The sequence below is a fragment of the Actinia tenebrosa genome, unplaced genomic scaffold, assembly GCF_029948245.1.
Source record: "Actinia tenebrosa isolate PJP-AT-01 unplaced genomic scaffold, QUT_ActTen_1.0 PGA_scaffold8__29_contigs__length_14323225, whole genome shotgun sequence".
NCBI classification, from domain to species: domain Eukaryota; kingdom Metazoa; phylum Cnidaria; class Anthozoa; order Actiniaria; family Actiniidae; genus Actinia; species Actinia tenebrosa.
Window position 1 is genome coordinate 6,300,163 of NW_028292585.1, and position 21,022 is coordinate 6,321,184.

The 21,022-nt window shown below is 36.6% G+C and overlaps 2 protein-coding genes across 3 annotated transcripts; one reads left to right on the forward strand and one right to left on the reverse strand.

Annotated features, from left to right (window-relative positions):
* The first annotated feature begins 1,679 nt into the window (after positions 1–1,679).
* On the forward strand, positions 1,680–20,684 carry LOC116297041 (uncharacterized). Its single transcript, XM_031705176.2, has 3 exons — positions 1,680–3,397; positions 16,304–16,846; positions 17,253–20,684. Exons 1-3 carry the CDS (start codon positions 1,862–1,864, stop codon positions 17,904–17,906), a joined length of 2,733 nt encoding a protein of 910 aa, XP_031561036.2. The 5' UTR covers positions 1,680–1,861; the 3' UTR covers positions 17,907–20,684.
* LOC148905044 (uncharacterized) lies at positions 7,592–14,037 on the reverse strand. Of its 2 annotated transcripts, XM_089024091.1 has the most exons (9): positions 13,768–14,037; positions 13,512–13,613; positions 12,967–13,206; positions 10,673–10,708; positions 10,189–10,392; positions 9,428–9,772; positions 8,915–9,089; positions 8,297–8,406; positions 7,592–8,175 (listed from the first exon to the last, which is right to left on the reverse strand). In XM_089024091.1, exons 2-9 carry the CDS (start codon positions 13,572–13,574, stop codon positions 7,927–7,929), a joined length of 1,422 nt encoding a protein of 473 aa, XP_088880217.1. In that variant the 5' UTR covers positions 13,575–13,613; positions 13,768–14,037; the 3' UTR covers positions 7,592–7,926. The 2 variants fall into 2 exon arrangements, with proteins under 2 accessions (XP_088880217.1, XP_088880218.1); XM_089024092.1 differs by having other exon boundaries at positions 13,512–14,037.
* Positions 20,685–21,022: the final 338 nt, after the last annotated feature.

Here is a 21,022-nt window from a genome sequence, read left to right on the forward strand (position 1 = left end):
TAAAATTTTTGATTCCTTAGAGAATCGAGAACAATAGTCATAATTAAAGAACAAAAGCAATGTGAAAAGGATTATGGACTAGAGACGGGGGTAAAACGTTATCTCGCTTCAGGCTTATTGCCTTTCTAGTAACTATATAGAGCTTTTGCGTCGTGACATATTTCAGGGCCAAACTTCTCACAAAATTGCATAAATAACGTGATAAACTTTGGACAACAAATTCTGTCAAAAGTTAGACAACTGTTTATAAGCTGCTTTTCGTTTTGGACTCGGAAGTTGTCTTTCCCGATTCAGTGATGTCACACTTAAAAGATCAATGGCTGGGATTCAGAGTTCGAACATCTTGCAGCAAAAGCCACAACTTGTTAAATAGATCGGTATTGATCTGTGGACAAAGGATTATTGGAATCTCTGGGTGGAGGGGAGGAAATATCCACTCGTTTGTGAAACTCCTTCCAGCTAAATATCTCATCTTTTCACTGGAAACCAACCAGACCTTCCACAGCCACATTTTTTTCAATCGTTTAATAGGTGGGCGTACGATGACGTCATTTGTTTTGATCAAGAACATGAAATTCTTGAAAATTCAAGCAATAAACAAACAAACGTCAAAAGATCCTAATCCTTACCCATCTTTAGTGAATATTGGCTAAAATATTGGCCTAAAGATCCTTTCCTCCTGCGTCACTGAGCACCAGAAGTGGTTACCAGCCACTTCCCGTGCATTGTTAACCGTTTCGCTATCGGGGTGTCCATATGGCTGCATGGTAACGAATTAATCACCGCTTCCTGATTGATTGAAAACTTTTCTGTGTATTTTTCGGCTAAAGATTTTTAAGTTTTTTTCTTCGAAACATACATTTGGTAACACGAGGAGGGAGCTAAGCTGACAACTAAACGTTAGAATTCCTGACGGTAAAGTTTTTGTTGTAATTTCGAAATATTTGGGACCTCACGCTCGTCCCCTCTATGACCCCTGTCGCGGTATTGTTCATCAATCATTGTATTATTCCATTCATCTTGCACGAGTCGCTCCTTACATGTAAGGCTCTGTCGTAACTGATGCACAAGACGTCTTTAAAGAGAGTAACGGGTTTATTCCCATATCTTCTCTTGTTAATTGTTCTTTTCTTAATTCACCTGGCAGTGATTTCTCGGCGCTATGATGCCTGACCTGGCCTGAACCTTAAGTATCCTGCCAGTGGTACGATGAATCATCTCAAATGTGCCGCCAGAACTTTTCCTCAACTGAGCCCGGTGCCTAGGAGTAACTAAATCGCAGAAAATATTTTGTAGATGTTATCCTGTTTTTGATTGCCTTATTTTTCGTTTTCAATACTCGTCCGCCGTCGGGATCAGAGCGAAACTAAACATCTTTTGTGAAAAAGGATTTTGACCCGACTTGCAAAATCTCTGTATGTGACCGTGTTTTGCAATCTGTTTTTTTCCTTTGTTTGTTTGACGTGACTTAGCACGTTTGCTGTTTATTTAAAAGACTCCAAGATTACAACATGTCAAATAATGGCTCAATAATGCATTCGCGTGCTTAGAATTATAAAATCACTATGGTTCACTTGATTAACTTCGACCAAAAAATTATTGATACAGTTTTATAGCGAAATACAGTTTATACAGCTTGTTGGAAACCGTGAGAGCATCGTCAGCCTGAAGCCGGGGCATCGTTGAAATCGTTGTCATGTCGCGTTTGATTGGCAGATCTTAAGTGGATCGTGTTACAAAGCGCCGAAAACGCGGGATTAATTTTCAGTCACCAACCGGGATCTGAACAAGTTGAATCAATGACTTTGTCTGTGCCACTCGTCGCCAGTTACCAACATGGATTAGGCCGGATCCGCAAGAAATGGAAATAGCGGAGACGATATATGAAGACATTGGTATAAAAACAGAGAAGAATATCAAGAGTAAACTATCACTAGAGAAGAAAAGTATGAAAGAACTACGAAACGGGGTAGTGTCCCGTGGAATATTCGACAGCGACGACGAAGAAAGCCGAAAAGACGAAGCAGAAGATATCTATGAAGTTATTCCTGCTGATTTTGCGCCATCGTTATATTCTGGTAAATCAAGTCGATCATCGAGTATAAGCTCGCAAGGTAGTTACAGAAGTGTAACGAGTGAGCGACGAACGCCTTATGTAACAACTGTTGGAATCCAGACCGAAGGCGAGGACCCATCGCTGAATCACTCGCCCAAGACGACGGCGCAGGATGCGCAAGAAGCCGAGACTACAGCACATTATGCCGAGATCCGCCACGCTAATTTAGACATTTTAGAGATAAGTCCTTCAAGACCGACACGGGAATCGGACAACCCGATCCTTAGACAAGATTTTGCTAAACTAACAGAAAATAGTAAATTCCTCGTACCTCAGTTACAGTCTATTCGTGACTCATTTGCAGTGACCTCGAAATCAAAACACACGAATTCTAAGACGACCCTACCGGCACATCTTCTGCTCAAACGTTCTTTAAGTAGCGGGGATAATAGGAATGATTTTTTTAGACGTTCCGTGGATGTGCTGTATGAGAATTCACCATTCCAATCGCCCAACCATTCTCCGCAAGCTAAACATGCAAGCACAAGTGCGCCTGTCTACGAGAACGTGAAATTTCCGTTTGTTGAGAGCGATCGCGAATCGCACTGTAGCATCAGCAGCAGTAGTACTGAAGGACACAGTTTATGCTCTGAGGAAGAGAATACCGAGGGAAATGTGGAATCGTTATACGAGAATGTAGATGGACTATCAGACGGGTATCGCCAGAGAACAAGAAGCCAACCCATTGATATCGTTTATAGTGACCTCGAATTCCATGGGCCAGAAAATTCACATCCACAACTATCTTCTGTGGAAAGTGAAGAAATGGCAATCTCGGCTGTTGATTTTCATCGAAAAACCAAATCGTTGACCGGCGCTACAACTTCAAAACCAAGCCCTCCTCCCCGGGGATCGGGACTCAACAGACCCAAAAGTTTGAACCTCCGAAGGCCAGCAGGAGGATCCTTAGGACTGCATCTTGCTAAATTTGTGAAAAAAGTCATTGTAGAAAGGTCAAATGACAAGACTCTTCAAGCAACGATTTTGGAAGTGCTCTCGAAGAAGCACGCTGATAATGATGATGATGACGATTCGTCGGTGAATGTTGAAGTTAATTCAGATCTTGTACGAATTAGTACGAATTTTCCGCCGTGGGAGGTGATTGCGAGCTGTGATATCGAGAAGATTGGGCATGTGAATTTATATGAAGGGGATGATAATGTTTTAGGGATTATTGCTTGTCCTCTTGGTGAAGAATCCACTTGTTACATCATAAGGTGTTCTGATGCCAAAAACATTTATGAGTCGATCAAAAATGCTTTCAGAGCACCGAACCTCAAGGTGAGTTGATCAATATTCGCAATCATATCAATCTATTAATAACCATTTAAGTTATTAAAAACATCATTTTAAAGTATGGTTTTTTAATATATATATATGTATCAACTTGAACGAAAATCCGTCAATAGTTGCTTCATAGGTGCCTAATGTTCTTTGCAACATGTCTTGACAAAAAAATTTTTAAATCTTTACACAAACTTTCCCCGTATTTTACAGAATCATTCGCTACATTAGAATAACATACTGACGATACACTCGTGTAAAAAGAAAACAATAACAACAACAACAACAACAAAAAAAAACACAGCACCAAAACAGTTGGTCCAAAAAATGTCCTACACTGGGGAACTTCGAAGATGAGTGTGCGTTTGTCAAGCTTAGCTTTTGGGCAGTATTGTTAAGTTTGGTATCATAATATGATTAACTTGAACTAAAATAAATAGTGCTCCGGCAGAATATTAAAATCAACTTGATCTATTTGTTTAGTTACTTAAATCTCTAATTAAAAGAATTTATACATCAAGATTGAGAAAGAAAGATTAAGAGGTTTTTTGTCCAGTTTTGAACAAATCTCCCACAGTTTCTTTTCAGCCAAACTATTAAAATGAACTTAATCTTTATTTATTTGTTTAGTAACATTACTTTCTACTGAATTAAAAAGAATTTATACATATTTAAGGTATGTGATTTAGCGGCTTATTTCGTCCAGTTTTGACCAAATCACCTAGTTTCTTTTCTGATCATGTGAAAAAAATTAACTTTGTACCTACAAGTTTTGGCATCCTAACAATTTTTTTGACTGTTTTTCGCGCTTTAAAATTGTTGTCGCTTTGTTTTGTTCAATATTTCATTTATAGTCGTTTGTTCCGTTTGTGTTATAGTTATTTGAATGTTGTTTCATCTGTTTGTTAGATATTTTGGCCACCACGAGGAAAACCCTCTTCAATGTTATGAAAGTCGATACCGTTCCTCTCAAAACTCCCGCCCGCAGGAATGAAACTTGATTTCCTGAGCTTTTGTTCATGAGTTCTTCATCTGTTTACCGTATTCTTTACCAATTTTGATTATCTTTGAAATTTTGTACAAATTCGATTCTTGAATTATAAAACATTTACCACAAAAAATAAAGGATTCAAAATTATAATATTTTGGTAATTATTTCTATATGAGGACACTGAGTTCAAGAAAATGCATCGACAATAGTTAACAGCCGCCAACGCATATTTGTTGTCTACCTTTTCCGTTAGTTGACGAGAAAATATTTATCAACGTTACAAAGAATTTGACCACAGAATGCCCGGCGTGTGTACATTCCAAAAACCGGGAGGTCCACCTATCGAACAGGTCGTTTTGTATGGCAAGGATATTCGACACTCGAGTAGGACCTTCGCTGTCTGAAAAGATCAGACAGTATAGCTTTATAAAGTTATTAGCGAGCTGTGTTACGGTTTTCCTTAAACTGAAGCTTTGAGATCTAGGAATTTAGGGATTTCGAATTATCTTCAAAAATGAGTTCCTAGGTTTGTCTAAATAGATGTTTTCGTCAATTTTAGTAGTTAAATAGCAACGCATTTTATATGTATCAGTGGCTGACGGTTTCCCGCCTTTTTTAAGCATCTCGTTTCTAAGCGATTTGACACAGGTCATGAAACGTTCGCTGCATTTTTCAAAGATAAAAGAAAATCACGAAAACTTCTAGCTGTCTCTATCAGGAATTTTTTAAAAAGGAAGAGGAAATAGATAATAATTCTCCAAGTAGTACAAAGTAGCGAAATAAATTTAGAACAAATTAAGAAAACCTTTGAACTGTTGCGTAGTAACTGAGCTTTTCAAGTGGTTTGAGTGGAGAGTTGATTGAATGGTCAAGGGTTCTATCTGTTTGCATTCCCTCACGCACTGACTTTTTGTTACTACAATGTACGTATTACATATACTTATTTACTCGTATCATGTCATATAGCGAGATGAATTTTTCTTTACGAATCATGAAGCATAAATTTGTAACAATTTTCATAAGAATATCACTCATTTAATCAAACTAAACTTGTCAAAAATTAAACCAAATGATACAATTGTTTCGTCTCTTGGTGTACCTGTAGTAACAGACAAGTCAAGTTTTCGACAGCAACTTTTCAAAATCCATTTAATAGGGACTCAGATTTTTTTTCAAGTTCCCTTACTTTCGCTGCGACAGGCTGAATGCAGTTTTGATGCCTTTTCATCTCCTAACTTCTCAAGCGTTATTTAGCTTTTATGTATTTTTATCTATCGTGGATAATCAAGTAATTGTGAGGGGTCTGAACATGCAGATATTCCATACAGATATCCCATGTGGATTTTTTCTGCGATGTTTTTGTACCAAGTTATGTCGGTACAATTTCTTGCTGTTTTGATTCGGAATAAGCTTAATCACGTGAAACACGCAAATACAAAGTTTGGTTTTTGTTATCAGGATGATCAATGGGGAGTCGACGTCCACCCTTTCGTCTAAGGCCCAAGAAGACTTCATTATATTCTTCATAATATACTCTATATAGTCTGTTACGTTGCACAATGCACAATTTTGGTCCTCTCTTAAACGACCTCCTATTACAGCTGCAAACCTATTTTTATCTACCACTTGACTTGAAAATGAGCGTTTGATACAAGTGTGCATATATACAATATAACCTCTCTTAAGCGACCTTCTATTACAACTGCAAACCTATTTTTACCGGCCACTTGACTTGAAAATTAGCGTTTGATACAAGTGTGCATATAACTTCTTTTCTACTTAGAAATTGCGGGGGGAAACGGGAAAACGGAAAAGAAAAAGTCGCGGTGTCGTAAATCATTGGCGCACAGGTAAATTCAACAGAACAGATTAATACAAAAAGACACAAAACGTCGGTATTTCAATTACGATATTTCATTTCGTGGAGGAAGCAATGCCAGGGTCACCTACAATACAGCTCCGGTGTTTAATCAGCTTTCCTTCTCACATCAGGAAATATTAACTTGTTCTGTACAGACATGTTCTTTCAAAACGTAATGGAATTTATTATGATCACGTGATGTCTTGACTATCATTGATTGGTCCACGCTAGCAAATCACGTTCAGCACAGCGTCACGTGATAAACGTTCTTTGATGTGATTGGTTTAGAGTGGCATACATCATGTGAATGGTGAGAACATGTTTTTAGAAAATGTTGGCAAAACAGAAAATTGGAGAGGATAGAGGAAACTTGTCATTCAACGAACCAGCGAGACTTCACAGTGACTTTGTACTCTCTGGATTAACTATTTCCTGTTATTGTTTTCTTACACAGTTGGAAATAGGCGAAAAGATTTTTCTCTGTAAACATTACTAGAAAAAAATAAAATTTAAGTCCATGACCTCAAGCTTTTGAAAATATTTGAATAATTTTTTTTCCTGATCAAATAGTGAAGATTTCACAGCAAATCGGATAGGGCAGTTTTGGCCCCAAAAATGGGGCCAAAATTTTGACCCTATAGTGGCCCCCTTAAAGTAGGGCTATTTTGGCACTACCGGTAGGGGCCATTTTTTTAGCTCTGATTTTGGGACTGTTTTAGCTCCTTATATGGGGCTAAATTTTGACCCTAAAATGGCCCCTTGTGAAAAGGGCCATTTTGGCACTTCAGGAATTGGAGCTATTTTAGCTCTGATTTTGGGACTGTTTTAGCCCTTATGTGGGGCTAAATGCTGACCCTAAAATGGCCCCTTGTGAAAAGGGCCATTTTGGCACTTCAGGAATTGGAGCTATTTTAGCTCTGATTTTGGGGCTGTTTTAGCCCTTATGTGGGGCTAAATGCTGACCCTAAAATGGCCCCTTGTGAAAAGGGCCATTTTGGCACTTCAGGAATTGGAGCTATTTTAGCTCTTATTTTTGGGCTGTTTTAGCCCTTATGTGGGGCTAAATGCTGACCCTAAAATGGCCCCTTATTAAGAGGGCTGTTTTAGCACTTCAGAAATGGTAGCTATTTTGGCTCTGTTAGGGCTAAATCTTGATTCTAAAACAGTCCCCAAAAATAGGGCTCCTTTGGCACTTCTGAAACGGTAATCATTCTGGCTCTGAATTTGGGGCTGTTTTTGCTCTTTAAGATAAGGGACATTTTCATTTTTGGCACTTATATTGCAGGTATTTTTTTATGAAAACGGCTTTGGCATATTTAATATTCAACTTAAACATAAATAAAGCAGGACCAGATTTTTTTAATAGAAATTTATAAATCTTTATGTAACCTAATGTAACATGAATAAAAAAACTAGGCATAAAAGACAGTCTACTCTGAATATACCTAAGCAGCATTTACTCAGATTACTTTTTAGCCAATGCAATGCATAATGAATGAAAGTTATCTTGCATACTTTTCTCATGAAATGGATTCTATAATGCATTCCATAATAAAATAGTATATAGAATACAATGTAAATGCTGCTTAGGTATATTAGAGTTTACACACTTATTAATTCACATCTAAATTTGATAATATTCCAATAAGGGTGTCAACAGGCACAGGGCTTTTGTTATCTGTGACACCCATTAAGGTTTTTTCTAAAAAACAAAATATTTTTTCCAACTACATAATCAAGATTTAAAAGATAGTATGTCGCCAATAGGATAACTATTGCATCAGCAATCTTGTTTGTGGTGATTGTTGAGAACAACATGCCCTCTGCAGCCACATACATTAAATCTGAATTGTAGAGGTCATTAGCAACTATAATGACTGGCTGCCGCAAACCCTTGATGGCCTCATCCAGTGACTGATGGTCCTGTGAAAATAACAATTTGCAACTTTTTAAAAATCATTTCCTTATCATTGTGTAGGTTGGGAGGGGGGCAATATAGTATATCACCTCATAACACTCAAGGCTAATATTTTATTGCACTTACTGGAATGACCTTGATCACAGCCTCTTCATGATCCTTGTTTTGGATTCCTTTTCTATTTGGAGGCCTCAAGATCATTGAGGCCAACTTCAAGGCTGATCTTTCTTTGAATTCTAAAAAAATATTCAACAAAACAATGTACTAAGAAGCTGCTCATTATCTTTGTTTTCTCTCAATTACCTGATGAGTCATCATTCCTTTTTTTTCTTCTTTTTCATGAATTAGTTTTTTTAAAGTCATAATTTATTTATTTATATTCATTGATTAACTGCCCTATTTCATCATGGTCACTGCAGGGGGACAGAATGGAAACAACACAAAGGGAAAACATGGGAACAAAACACCCATGTCAACAAAATACCATGATTGAAACATAAAATATAATATAGACAAAATGAAGCCAAACTTTAGAAGAGAATGAAGATTTTGTTTGAATTTTCTATTGATTTATGTGATTCTGTTCCCATGTAAACTCACTGTGACATCAGTATGAAATAGGGCAAATAAAGGTATTTTGGGACTCTGGGAATTCATGTAAAACTTGCATTCACAATTCCTCCAAAGAAAGAGGTAAATATGAAGTGGAAAAAATTATAAAGTTAAAAAATGTTTCTGTTTTACCTTCTTCTTGGCATCCACTGTCAATGACAGCAGTCATTTCCAAAAATATTTTTTCATGTTTGCTGTTCTTTTTGGCATAGCTTAACGTCCGGCAGCTCCAAACATCTTTGAAGCTGCTCTTCATCTGGGTCGTCAGGTCTGGATTTCCCATTACTCTTGCAAAGTCAGCTTTAATCTGTTAACAGATATTTAAAAATAAATAAATTTAGACTCATCTCTCTCATTGAAGAGTATTCAAACTGCTAAATAAATTTGCTACATGGATTAGTGAGAGGTAGAAATAGATGTGGAGAACATAACCTGAAATCAAACTGCAGACAGCTATTATTTTTACAGGTTTAGGTCCACTAAAGAAGCAACTGAATTAGATCCAATTAGAAGTTATAAGTTGATTTTATGGAGTAAAGAATCATCAGAGAACCCAGAGAACAAATATTACCCATGCTTTCTAAATTGTTTGAAGGTCCTGATAATTACACATTATCTTGTACACTGTAGCTGATTTACACTTACATAGAGCATACTCTGGACAGGTGGGAACATGTTAACAATTTCTTTGAGAGGCTGTTGCTCAATGGGAACCATCTCTCTTCTTTTTGCATAGGTTCGGTTCATCATTTCTTTTATGTTGCCATGGTCCTTTCTCGTCTTCTTCCACTCCTGCTTTATTGCAAGGATTGTACCCTTCACTTCTTCTTCACTTTGATCATCTGTAGGGACCACCATCCAGGGTTTTTGTTTGGAGAGTTTTGGATTGAGGCTACTGGCTGCTTTTTCTTTTGTACGTTCTGTGTCTTGGTTGGTTCTTTTGAGCTGAAGCTTTTTAAACCGATTCATGATCTTTACTTCAAAGGCCCCCTACATACATAAATGTATATACATGTTAATTGTTGGCAACAATTGGTAGGTTTTATCTAGACAAAATATTTTTTGTCATCAAAATTAATAATTTTACTGTTGACACACTAACAAACCCACTTGAACAAAACTAATCAGAGAATCAATCAGACTATTTTCCTGTATTGAAAGAATGCCAGTTTCAAACAATATGCCATTTTATTTTTCCATTAAAACTTTTTTTATATAGATTTTTAGTGATTTTTGGCCCAGATAGGTTAATTGTTGGAATGTCATAGTAATAGGCACAAGGTTGTCTATCTTAAACATGTGCTACCATGTTCTAGACATGCATATTTACATATACCTAAGTTCTTAAGAAAAAAAATTAATTGCATTACACAATTTTAACTGAAAATGTAATCATATTTGCTTACCCAAGGCTTGGCATCTTTGCTGAGTTGAGGGGCTTTCAAAAAAGGATAAGTTTCTACAATTAACTTAGCCACAGCTTCTCTTTCCCTGATGTTAGGGCTTCGTGTAAAGTTTTGCACACTAGTGCATACATCACGCACCATCTCATTAATGAGGTTTGGGGTGAGAAAATTATTGGCCAGTCCAGCCTCAACAGCACATGAAAACTAAAAATAAAGAATTGGATCATGTTAGTAAAATGAACTTATGAAACTCACATTTTGGGTTTTAAAACAGCTTGCCATTTCAGGATATCAATAAAGTTCTCCAACCCCCACTCTATATATTACTTTAGCTTTTCTTACTTATGCTGTATGCTAGATATAGATAATAAATAACAATATCATCCTCAGGCCATAACAACCATAAGCCAGATTCTTATCAATAAAGCAGATGAGTCCATAACCATATATGATATATTTTGCTGATTGTCTGAAATCTACTAACCCTATTTGGTAGTTTGTAACTTTTCAGCCAATCTACCTGAAATATAATGCATATTTAAAAAAATTAGTAATGTCTGACAATGAGGGCACAATTATTTCACTATATTCCTGGACTAATTAGCTATGGTTTGCCCTTTTGAATGTTGGCAGTGCTTGCCCAAGGGAGAAAAATTAGATTTTTTCCTGTCCTGACATGGGATACTTGACTGCATAGCCTGCCCATGTAGGGGGATATTTCCACTGCCCAGGGGGTTGAGGTCCCTTAGTATTGACCAATACATACATGTGAGAATTCAATAATAGAATATATATAATATTATATGCATGTATTGTAAACAAGGATCTTGAAAATAGTATTCAAAATTCAACTAATATCAGGAATGTGCAAACAATACTATGCATTCAAATGCTCTTGATAATTATAGTTGAATATTTCACAGAATAATATTATTTATGGAAGTATCATGGATTGAACAAAAATGTTTACTATAAACATTTGTTGATTAAAAACACATTTATTTCACAAACAGTAATATATAAAAATATAATTTCTAGCTTAGTAGTTTTCATTTTTCAAAATATTGTAGTTATGCAATGAGGCAAAAAGATATATGATAAGATATATTTATGGATTACTTTCGAGCAATGACCTTTTTAAGCATAGTTCATTTTTTTCAATGTCTTTCATGCAGATATATAGTATAAATTAAAATAAACTGAAATGATTGATTTTTAAAAACTGGTGATTACCAAGGCAAATGCTTTATATTACAGAATTTAAGTGCTGGCATAGCTTCTCTGCAGTTGGTCTATCAAGTGGGTTTCTTCTCATGCATGCAAGAGAAATATCAGATAGAAATTCAGAGTTATGTACTTTCTGAACCTGCCTTATTAGGAAACCAAAACTATGCAAATCACTTCGGGGTGATTTCTTTGCAAGGCCATTGATCACCTCTGGCGCAATGTGAGGATAACGTTGAAGATAAATACACTTGTCTTCAATGGGCAAGGATTTGAGAACACAATCTTTGATATCTGGCCTTATTAAAATCAACTATCTTGGGTATGAATGCATCATTGCACATTGTAAGTACTATATTATCAGCTTTCAAATCATCGTGAACTACTAAATGAACAGTCAAATAATGAAGTGCGTCTGCACAGCTAGCTAATATTGCATACCACTGGTGCATTTCCTCACTTAAATTTGAGGTGGTTAAGACAGACTGAATTGTCACTGGCAATTTGAGAACATCTGGTTCAGAGCAAAGCTCAAACACTATTTTTAGGGTATTTTCAGTGCAAACTCCAAAGACAAATGGGAAGCATTTATGTGATAATTGCTGTACAATCTGCACTTCGTACAGTATATCTTTTATCTCAACAGTGTTATTAACATATTCTTTAACAGCGACATAACACTTTGATCCAGATGCATTAAACTGTGTTAGCTTACAAATACCAAACTTGCCCTTACCCAGAACAACTGCACAGCCCTTTTGATCTATAACAAGCTTAAGCTGATTTGAATTGATTCTTCGAACTAATTGGTTACTCAATGCTCTAAAATGTCTTCCAATTGATTTAATTTTTTGAATATTTTCAGTTTTGGTCCTTAATTCCTCAATATTGCTTTTTACTTTTAAGTGAAACTTTTCATTAACAGATTTTAAGCTAGAATTCTCCTCCTGTAATTTAAAATATTGGATTTTTTTGAAACTATTTTTCTTATCCTTTTGTTTCTTTTTTCTCTGTTTTTGTCGCTGTCTTTCTCTAAAATTCTTTTCTTCTAATTTAGGGTATCTCAGTTCTTTGAAACTGTTTTTTTTCTCCTTTTGTTTTTGTTTTCTCTGTTTTTGCTGCAATATTTCTTTATTAATTGAGATTTTGTGATCTTGATCCTAAAACAAACGAAATACTTCGTGTTACCTCATGCACACAGACAAAGTTCCATACCTAGGCACTTAACCACACACAAAAAATGTGCTCCAGAAGCTATAGCAAGCCTCTATCACATTAGGTGAGGTACCAAGTGAAAGGTACAACTTTATGCTCAGTGAGCCTCCAAGGTATTCCAAAGTATAAATTATACCACTTTGAAAGAAAGTCTAACCAAATTGCACTTAGTACAATAACAAAAATATGTTAAAGATAAAAAAAAAAAACAACATGCAAACCATGATGCAGTCATTCGTAGCGTTCTAGCCGGCTTTTGAGGAAATAAATTTGGGAAATGGATATAAGTCTTTAAATGCCTCCCTGATTCAACCACGTACAACACAAATTATAACTTACCTGATAACTCGAATTAGAAGGCATCGGAGTGTTCCTTGGACGCTTGGCCTTGGGCGTAGACGTTTTAGAGCTGTCTACATCAAAAACGGCAGCAGACGAGTTGGACGAGCCGGAGGAGCTGTTTGTCATATTCGAAGTCGTATCATTTTCATCATCTTCGTCATCAGATTCCAAGATAGCTGGAACAGGCCTTTTCCTAGGCAGGCTTCTTGCTGCTGGCTGTCCTTCATCGTCAAAAGTCTATGAAAAAAAAAAACATTTAACATGAATAAACGTAATCGTACTGAATCACTACTGAATCATGAAATATACGAATACGGACTTTGTACTTCGAGCATGCTCAATGCGATTTCTGATTTTTCCCGCCATAACTTGCACGTGACTAGATACTGCAACCGCAAACAGTGCGCTCGAATTTCAGAAAAGAATCAGTAAATTTTACCTCCTCTTCAACAGTAAACATTTTAAAATATTCTTCTTTCTTCTTCTTCTTCTTTTACCAATAATAAGTGGAAAACATTTATATCTATACTAGAAATACATACCTTGCCAGTTATTTCTACCCACGCGCTAATGGCGGCGCGCTTCTGTTTGAGGGACTTCAACATGTCCCCGATTTCCACTCAATTTCCCGTCGATTTCAGCATCTTAAAATAAACCATAAGAAATTAGTTGGCATTTGAAGGAGATAAGATGAGTTCTGAAACACATGAGCTTTGTTTGCAGTTGTTTGAGATGGACCGCCATGCACATCTCTAACTTCTCTATATACCAATAGGCTAACGTAAGCTTAAGATTTACCTTTGAAAGCTTTGACGATTTCTTTGTCCAAACCACGGGACTCCAACAACTCTCCCAACTCACTCACTGTTAGATCTGTGATCTTTTCACTGAGTTCCATATCGATCGGGCAGTGTATATTAGTGATGAACTCACGCGGTCAAGTACTCCTTACAATATAAAGCGGCTCGAAGGAAAAGACAGAATCATCACACGAGTCACCAATTTATACAAATCTGGAATTGAAATCTGGAATTTGTCACTGACGCGTCAAATTCTCAAAATTCCTCAATTTGGCGAGAAATAACCTAGCTTATTGAAGCAGAAAGCTGGCAGAGTAAAACTTTAAAAAAAAGATTTGAGTAGTATATACTTTTATTTAAACAGGGTTATCCTATCAGTAAAATACAATAAATTTACTGTTATCAACAGGAGCCCTAACTAAAGAAAAATAAAACAAAAGAAATAGACTAAAATATTTAAGATATGAAATTAAGCTAAAAACTAACACTAATAATAATATCAATAAACTATACAATATATATACTAAATTTATATACATACATACATACATATAAACATGCAGAGTAGGATGTACACAAGCAGACACATACATACAATTGATATATGATACAATTGATATATGATAAGGCAGATAACAGTCCATCATTTTATCAAAATATACAGGATAACGAATCTTCACTCGTTGGCAATTCGTCTTATGTCAATCAACTTTATTACGTGAGGTCACGAGACCAAGCGCGCGCTTTTTTTGACTGCCGCGTCGACAAAGAGCTCAAATAGAGGAGATACATCATGAAGATGCCTTTAGCATGCTCTATGTGCGTCTCTTTTTTCTTGACCCTTTCTCTGTTGAAAAACCATCTTGAAAGGTATCATAAAAATGAAGACAACTTCCACATTGTCTGTCAAGCTCCTGGCTGCTCTAAGAGCTATGATGATTTCGAGGGATACAAAACACATTTGCGTAGAAAGCATCGGGACATAATGCACAAGGTAATTGATGATCTAGGACCGCCACACGGTGGACTAGAAATATCAGAAAATCCCTCCACTGATACCAGTAACGAGGAAGCAGGGGACCAAGAAGATTCGTCCTGTTTAGGGCCTCAAGACAAATCTTTCCGCGAAGTACAACAAGACGATATTTACTATGAACAAGACCAAAGAAACGTTTCCGGTGATCGACAGTATGACGTTCTTAACGAGGACACTGTAAGGCGATTGAATACGGCGTATTTGCTTGGGACCAAAGCAGCACACAAACTTACTCAGAGAACGGTTGATTCTGTTGTAGCAAACACTACATCAATTGTACAAAATTCCATCTCGTTATTGAAACAAAATTTATGGAATAGACTTGATACTGCTGGGGTAGACTTTAGAGCGGTTCCAGGACTCCAAGAATATTTTGACGACCTTACTGCTATTGATAATATTATTAATAATCCTTTTCTTGGAGTTGAAACAAAATTAAAGTATTTTAAAATTATCACATATTAAATTGTTACATGTGCTATTTCTCATTTATTGAACATATTAGGTATTTAATTTATGATAATTTTGTGGAATTGAAGTATAAAATAACGAAATTATTTTCTTTTTTTGTGCTCCATCCTCAAGTGTGGTTTAAAAAGTTTGACCAACCATATGGGGACCAAACTGCACTTATGTAAGAGGGCCAAATTAGCTCCTATGATGTAAAGTAGCCTCTTAGTCACCATTGATTTTAGTCTACCATAGGGCCAAAACAGCGCTTGATGTCCGAGGGCCAAAAGAGCTCTTGTAATCTAAATTGACCCCTTATGCCATTTTGGCCTTCCATGGGGCCAAAACAGCGCTTGATGTCCGAGGGCCAAAAGAGCTCTTGTAATCTAAATTGACCCCTTATGCCATTTTGGCCTTCCATGGGGCCAAAACAGCACTTGATGTCCGAGGGCCAAAATAGCCCTTGCAATCTAAATTGGCCCCTTATGCCATTTTGGCCTTCCATGGGGCCAAAACAGCACTTAATATCCGAGGGCCAAAATAGCTCTTGTAATCTAAATTGGCCCCTTATGCCATTTTGGCCTTCCATGGGGCCAAAATGACACTAGATGTAATTCTATCAAATTTACACTTGGACAGCCAAGATGCATTTTCCCCCTGATCTGGCCTAGTTGAGGGGGCCAAAACAGTACTGATAGACCCATACCAAAATGGCTTCTGTGGAGCCAAAATGGCATTTTGTTCTATTTTGGCCCTAGCCTGGGCTAAAATAGCACTACTTTGAAAAAGCCAAAATGGCTCTCTGGGGCCAAATTGGTCCTCTCAAATTTACTGTGTTGTAGTATTTTTCTTGAAGAACCCCACAAGTCTTTTTGCTCTACTAACCACTTTTCACGATTATAAAACTGTGAATAAAACCATAGATTTTAATTTACTAAATATAATATTCGTACTAGGATATCCGTGCTATAATATCTGCATAAAAAGGACACTATATATGTTATATTAAACCGATTTGCAAAAATAACTCTCTTTTTTTTTATCTTAGCAATTTACGCGCACTCCCAGTCCCGATGTGCCATCCTTGCACGTGTTTCCTGGAGACAATTGCTTTACTTCAATCCCTCGCATCACATACTTGGGTTGTGTGAAGGTTAAGAAATCCTACTTGGTGATTAACGACAGTATTGCTGCCCTATTGGACAAGCTACATCCGAAAGACTTCAAGCCAATAACTCTAAAAATCCGTCCGGAGGAAGTACTTATCGTGGATGAAAATACCAACGACACTTTGTACCACCATTCCATCTCGTGGGTACTCTCCCTTGGGGTCTTCAGCGAAGACTCCCGTCTCTTTGGTTACATTGTGACAGAAGCAAGACAGGGAGAAAAGACCCGTATGTTTTGTCACGCATTCCGTTGCGGCCGCGTGACTGCTTCGGTCACAGCAACGGAGACAATCAGAATAGCTTGTCAGGCTACTTTTGCACCTGGGAGGAAAGACTCAATCAAGTCAAGGAGAAGCTCGCAGAAGTCTTTACGCAGTTCAACAAGTTCTGATGCCTCTTCACTTGAGCGGCGTTATTCAACGGCAAGTGTTTACTACGCATGCGTTCTCTATTCTCATTTCTATAGCTCACGCTTCTTTTGGTCTCCGTAGAGAAACGAACTGTGTTATTGTTGACTGCGACAGTCGTTGGACTCAGCCATAGACTTTATTTCGTGGCTGAGACCCAAAGGAAAGCTAGCGCGCTCTGGAAAGGGTGATAGTGCATCCCTTGGACAGTTCTGCGCAATCTTGAAAGGCAGCCGCCTTTGCATCGAAGTAAGCTGGGAATGATAGAGAACTTGGACAATATTCTTTATTAACAAATATGCTTTCCCATGTATTGAATATTTTTGCGCCTTATCTGATAAGGAGGGAGGGTCTGGAAGCGCGAATATTTAGTTTTCGGATATTAAAAATTTGACGATATTGTTAATTTGTCGTATTTCAGAATGATCCAATAGATGAACTAGAAAACACGACCAAAGGAGGAGAAGAAACACATCAAAGTACAAAACACAAAACTCCTTCACCTGCTCGACTATTTCGAAAACTAACTCCAAGGAAAAATAGCTTTTCACCTTCAAAATCTTCGTTCAGATCCTATACAAGTGAGCCCAATTTGAGTTCATTATCAAGCTCCAGTTCCTTTGAGGAAGCGTCGCCTGAAATAACAATGAAACCTTCTCCTGAAATAATCGAAGAAAAAGAATTTAACTTTCTTGCTGTGTATTTGTGCTCCACTGTCATTAACCCGCCATTACGACCCAAGCATCTACGAGACTCTGTCAAACAATACCTTAAAGAACAGAAGAAAATAGAAAAACACAAAGGAAACCCACCTCCTACTAAGGAAGTGGAACTGACTCTAAATTCTGATGGAGTTAGCATGTCTGATCCACAGTGCACGAGCTTCACGCAGCGGTATTTTCCATTCCCGTCTATTAGTAATGTCCGCACACATAAGGATTTCCCAGAATACTTTGCGTTTTCCGAGGTGGTTTCTGGCAATGCTAAACACAAGTGTCATATATTTAAACGAGTCAAGGAACCTTGTGAAGAAATAACGGCTGCCTTCGAGTGCTTTTTGTGGGAGAAGGTATAGAAATAATTAAATTAAAATAATATTAGGAGTTACAATTTCGTTCCCATATAGGCTTGCGGGTGTTTTGGGTCAGCGGGTTGGCGCAAAGCCGCTGACCTAAACTCGTAAGACGCCTGAGACGAGATTGTGAACAAAGTATCAAGTCAAATTTAATTATAAAATTTATTTTAATGAACAATTGAATAGAAAAACTAGGGCCCAGTTTCCCCCTAACGGATCACTTGATTAGAATCTGGTGACGAGTTTTTGTAAATAGAATAATAATTGTTAATGTACAAACAAATGACAAGGGATTCTTGCACCCTGCTTATCATGTATACTCTTTTCAAAACTGATTGAGCAATCTTTGGAAAACCTAAAAACAGTTCTGATATCTCTATGAAAACTTGTAAGACGAGTAGCCTGTGTTGCTTGTAGTCAGCGGTTGCCGCTCTCACCTTCAGTCCTGCACTGAAATAACCGCAGACTAACAGACAACGTAAGCTACAAGACGACCTGGGTTCGAATAGTTACTGTGTATTTTTCTGACTTTGACGGATCAAAGACAAAAAGAATATTTCTTGGCATCTGATTTATTCATTATTTACTCGCATCGTGAGCTAAATTCATTAATTTAATAGGCTTAAGTTTCACTTAATTAGTATTTAACAGTAATTAAGACAATAATGATGTGTTGAATCAGTCTTGCTGGCGTTCAAGACGATCAGTGCTTTGTTTTAGATTTTTATCTGTTGCACTCGTTCACACGCGCGACGGATCATCAAAGCTAAGTAGAATTTGGTGGGCGTCAGTCAAAGAGCTCCTATAAAAACATGGGCGCGTGCCCATGGAAACGCCTTGATTGACGTCCACCAGAACCTATTTTATTGCGATGCAAAATCGTAAGATTCAGCGCCCGTGTCATCGACGTGTCAAGCTAGAGGATAAAACCAAGCAAATTATTTAATGCTTCTTTAACTGATTGATGCTTTTTGTGATTTCAAAATACTTTTTTGTCATGCGCAAAGAAAGGGTTCCTCGCTCCTATGTTAAGAGGTAAACTGGTAACGAGCTCTTCTCGCATGAAATCATGGGATAAATTTAGAAAATTTAAAATTAAATTGTCAAGTTGAGATTATAGTTTTAAACAGGATTTAAAAGCTTTTGTAGGTCGTGTGCATTCCCTTTTCATGAGAATCAAAGTGCAAAAGACATGGTCGCCATGTTGGTCGACATACATCAAGACCAAATTGTTCAAAATTGTTAAAGTCAAACAACAGGGCGGTTATGACGACACATTCATCCAAGGGTCAGATGAACAGAAAATACGTTTTACCTGGATAATTATTTTAGCTAATACAGAGAGCTCATTTTAAATTACCGAATATTTGTACATTAAGACACATGTTATTTGTTAGATAATATTTTTGAATTATCAATTATTTGCCGTAAAAAAAATATTTGTTCTCAAGAAACCATAGTTAAAATTAATTGCGACGAATTTGGGATGCTGGTTTTCTCTTTGACAACAATCCGGCAAAATAAAGATTGGTCTTGCATTTTTTTTTTTTTTTTTTTTTTTTTTTTTCCATTACTAAACCTCTTTTACTTAGATTCGTATTATTTTGCAGATTTGTATAGAACCCTTGCATGTGACGTACAAGGGGTCTGTTACTTACAGCCCTTTTCAATTACACACGTTAAATCGTACAAGAAGTAGGTTTTGGTGGACGTAAATCAATACGTTTCCATGACGTTCCATAGGCACGTGCCCTTAAAAGCTTTTTTACAAAAATGCTGGGAAACACTTTGATTGGCGTCCACCAAAACTCTATTATGCGTCGAATTATTATTTTTGCGTGTAATTGAGAAGCGCTGTAAAAGCATTGAAAATACTGTATTAAACTAGGTGTTTTTTTAACCACGCGCGTACATTTTAACTCTAAACGTCTGACTTTCCGCGTTTATCCAAATTCACTTTTTGACGCGAGAAATCAGCCGAAAATATTGCGATATTTCCCCCTAGATTTAGAATAAAGCTAGTTAGAGTTAAACTGATAATTAGAATTGTAAAGCTGGATAGATAATTTAATGAAAATTAAGTTATAATTAACCAGGGAGGTGGGTTGAATTGAATTGACTAACTAATTATTATATATCTATATAATCAATATATAAATGTTTTAAAATGATTATTATACAAAAATTTTATGAGTGTCATTTGTCGACTATGGCATGATTTATCCGTTGTACGGATTTAAAATCTTAATATTGAATTGTAGTTATTTTTGTCAGTCCTAGCTGCAAATCCTTTTGATATTAGACTGTTTTTAATATTAAAACACTCGTAGAACAAGTCAACCAAGTTGTGAAATAATATAAATAAAGCTTTTATATATTTATCAAGTAGTTGTACCTCTATATTTGTATTATTATAGTGCATTCCATATATCCATGAAAAAGTCAACTAATAAAACTTGTACAAATTATATTAGGGCAAAGTTTTGTAGATCTATGATTTACTTTTTTAAGGATACTGTATACAACTATTTCAAAAAATGTTGCATACTGCATACTAGATAGTGCATTGTGGGTCATGGTGACATTGTATTAAGTAGGATTAACAATAATTTATGTATTCTATTTTTAGTGTATTCCATCTGAAACAGTATTCAGTATTCAACCTTTTTTGAAATAGCTGTACAATAATGCGATGCATTATTATTTTCATGGCTATATTATTTAGTAAATATGTTATTTGAAGATGATAAGTTGCTGTCATTAAAAAGACAATGGAGAGTTTTAGATAGACTTTTTTTTTCCCGCGAACGGCAAACGTGACCACGTTTTCCTGTATTCTACTTTACCTCTTGCAAACTTTCATATCAGCAACAAATAATTTGGGTCACGCCATACGAAGCTTTCAAGAAGCACTTAAGAGCAGACCAAACGAGGCGTTACAAGATCACGTAGCGATATTCCCTGCAATCACTTAAAAAATTAGGAACAGAACACTTACTGAGAAAACGCTGAAATTCTCCGCATATATGCAATACAAATATGAAGAAATACTTGTATTAGATATTGTGAAATCCGAAAATTAAGAATTTTCTCCTCTGATCTAAAGCTAGAACGGA

Excerpts from the sequence above, each read along its gene's own strand:
- LOC116297041 (XM_031705176.2), top strand. The coding sequence starts at position 1,862 with ATGGAAATAGCGGAGACGATATATGAAGACATTGGTATAAAAACAGAG. Across the intron at positions 3,398-16,303 it reads TCAGAGCACCGAACCTCAAG|CAATTTACGCGCACTCCCAG; the intron begins GTGAGTTGATCA and ends TTTTTATCTTAG. Across the intron at positions 16,847-17,252 it reads TTGAGCGGCGTTATTCAACG|AATGATCCAATAGATGAACT; the intron begins GCAAGTGTTTAC and ends GTCGTATTTCAG.
- LOC148905044 (XM_089024091.1), bottom strand. The coding sequence starts at position 13,574 with ATGTTGAAGTCCCTCAAACAGAAGCGCGCCGCCATTAGCGCGTGGGTA. Across the intron at positions 13,207-13,511 it reads GGGTAGAAATAACTGGCAAG|ACTTTTGACGATGAAGGACA; the intron begins GTATGTATTTCT and ends TTTTTTTCATAG. Across the intron at positions 10,393-10,672 it reads GTTACAAACTACCAAATAGG|TTTTCATGTGCTGTTGAGGC; the intron begins GTTAGTAGATTT and ends CTTTATTTTTAG.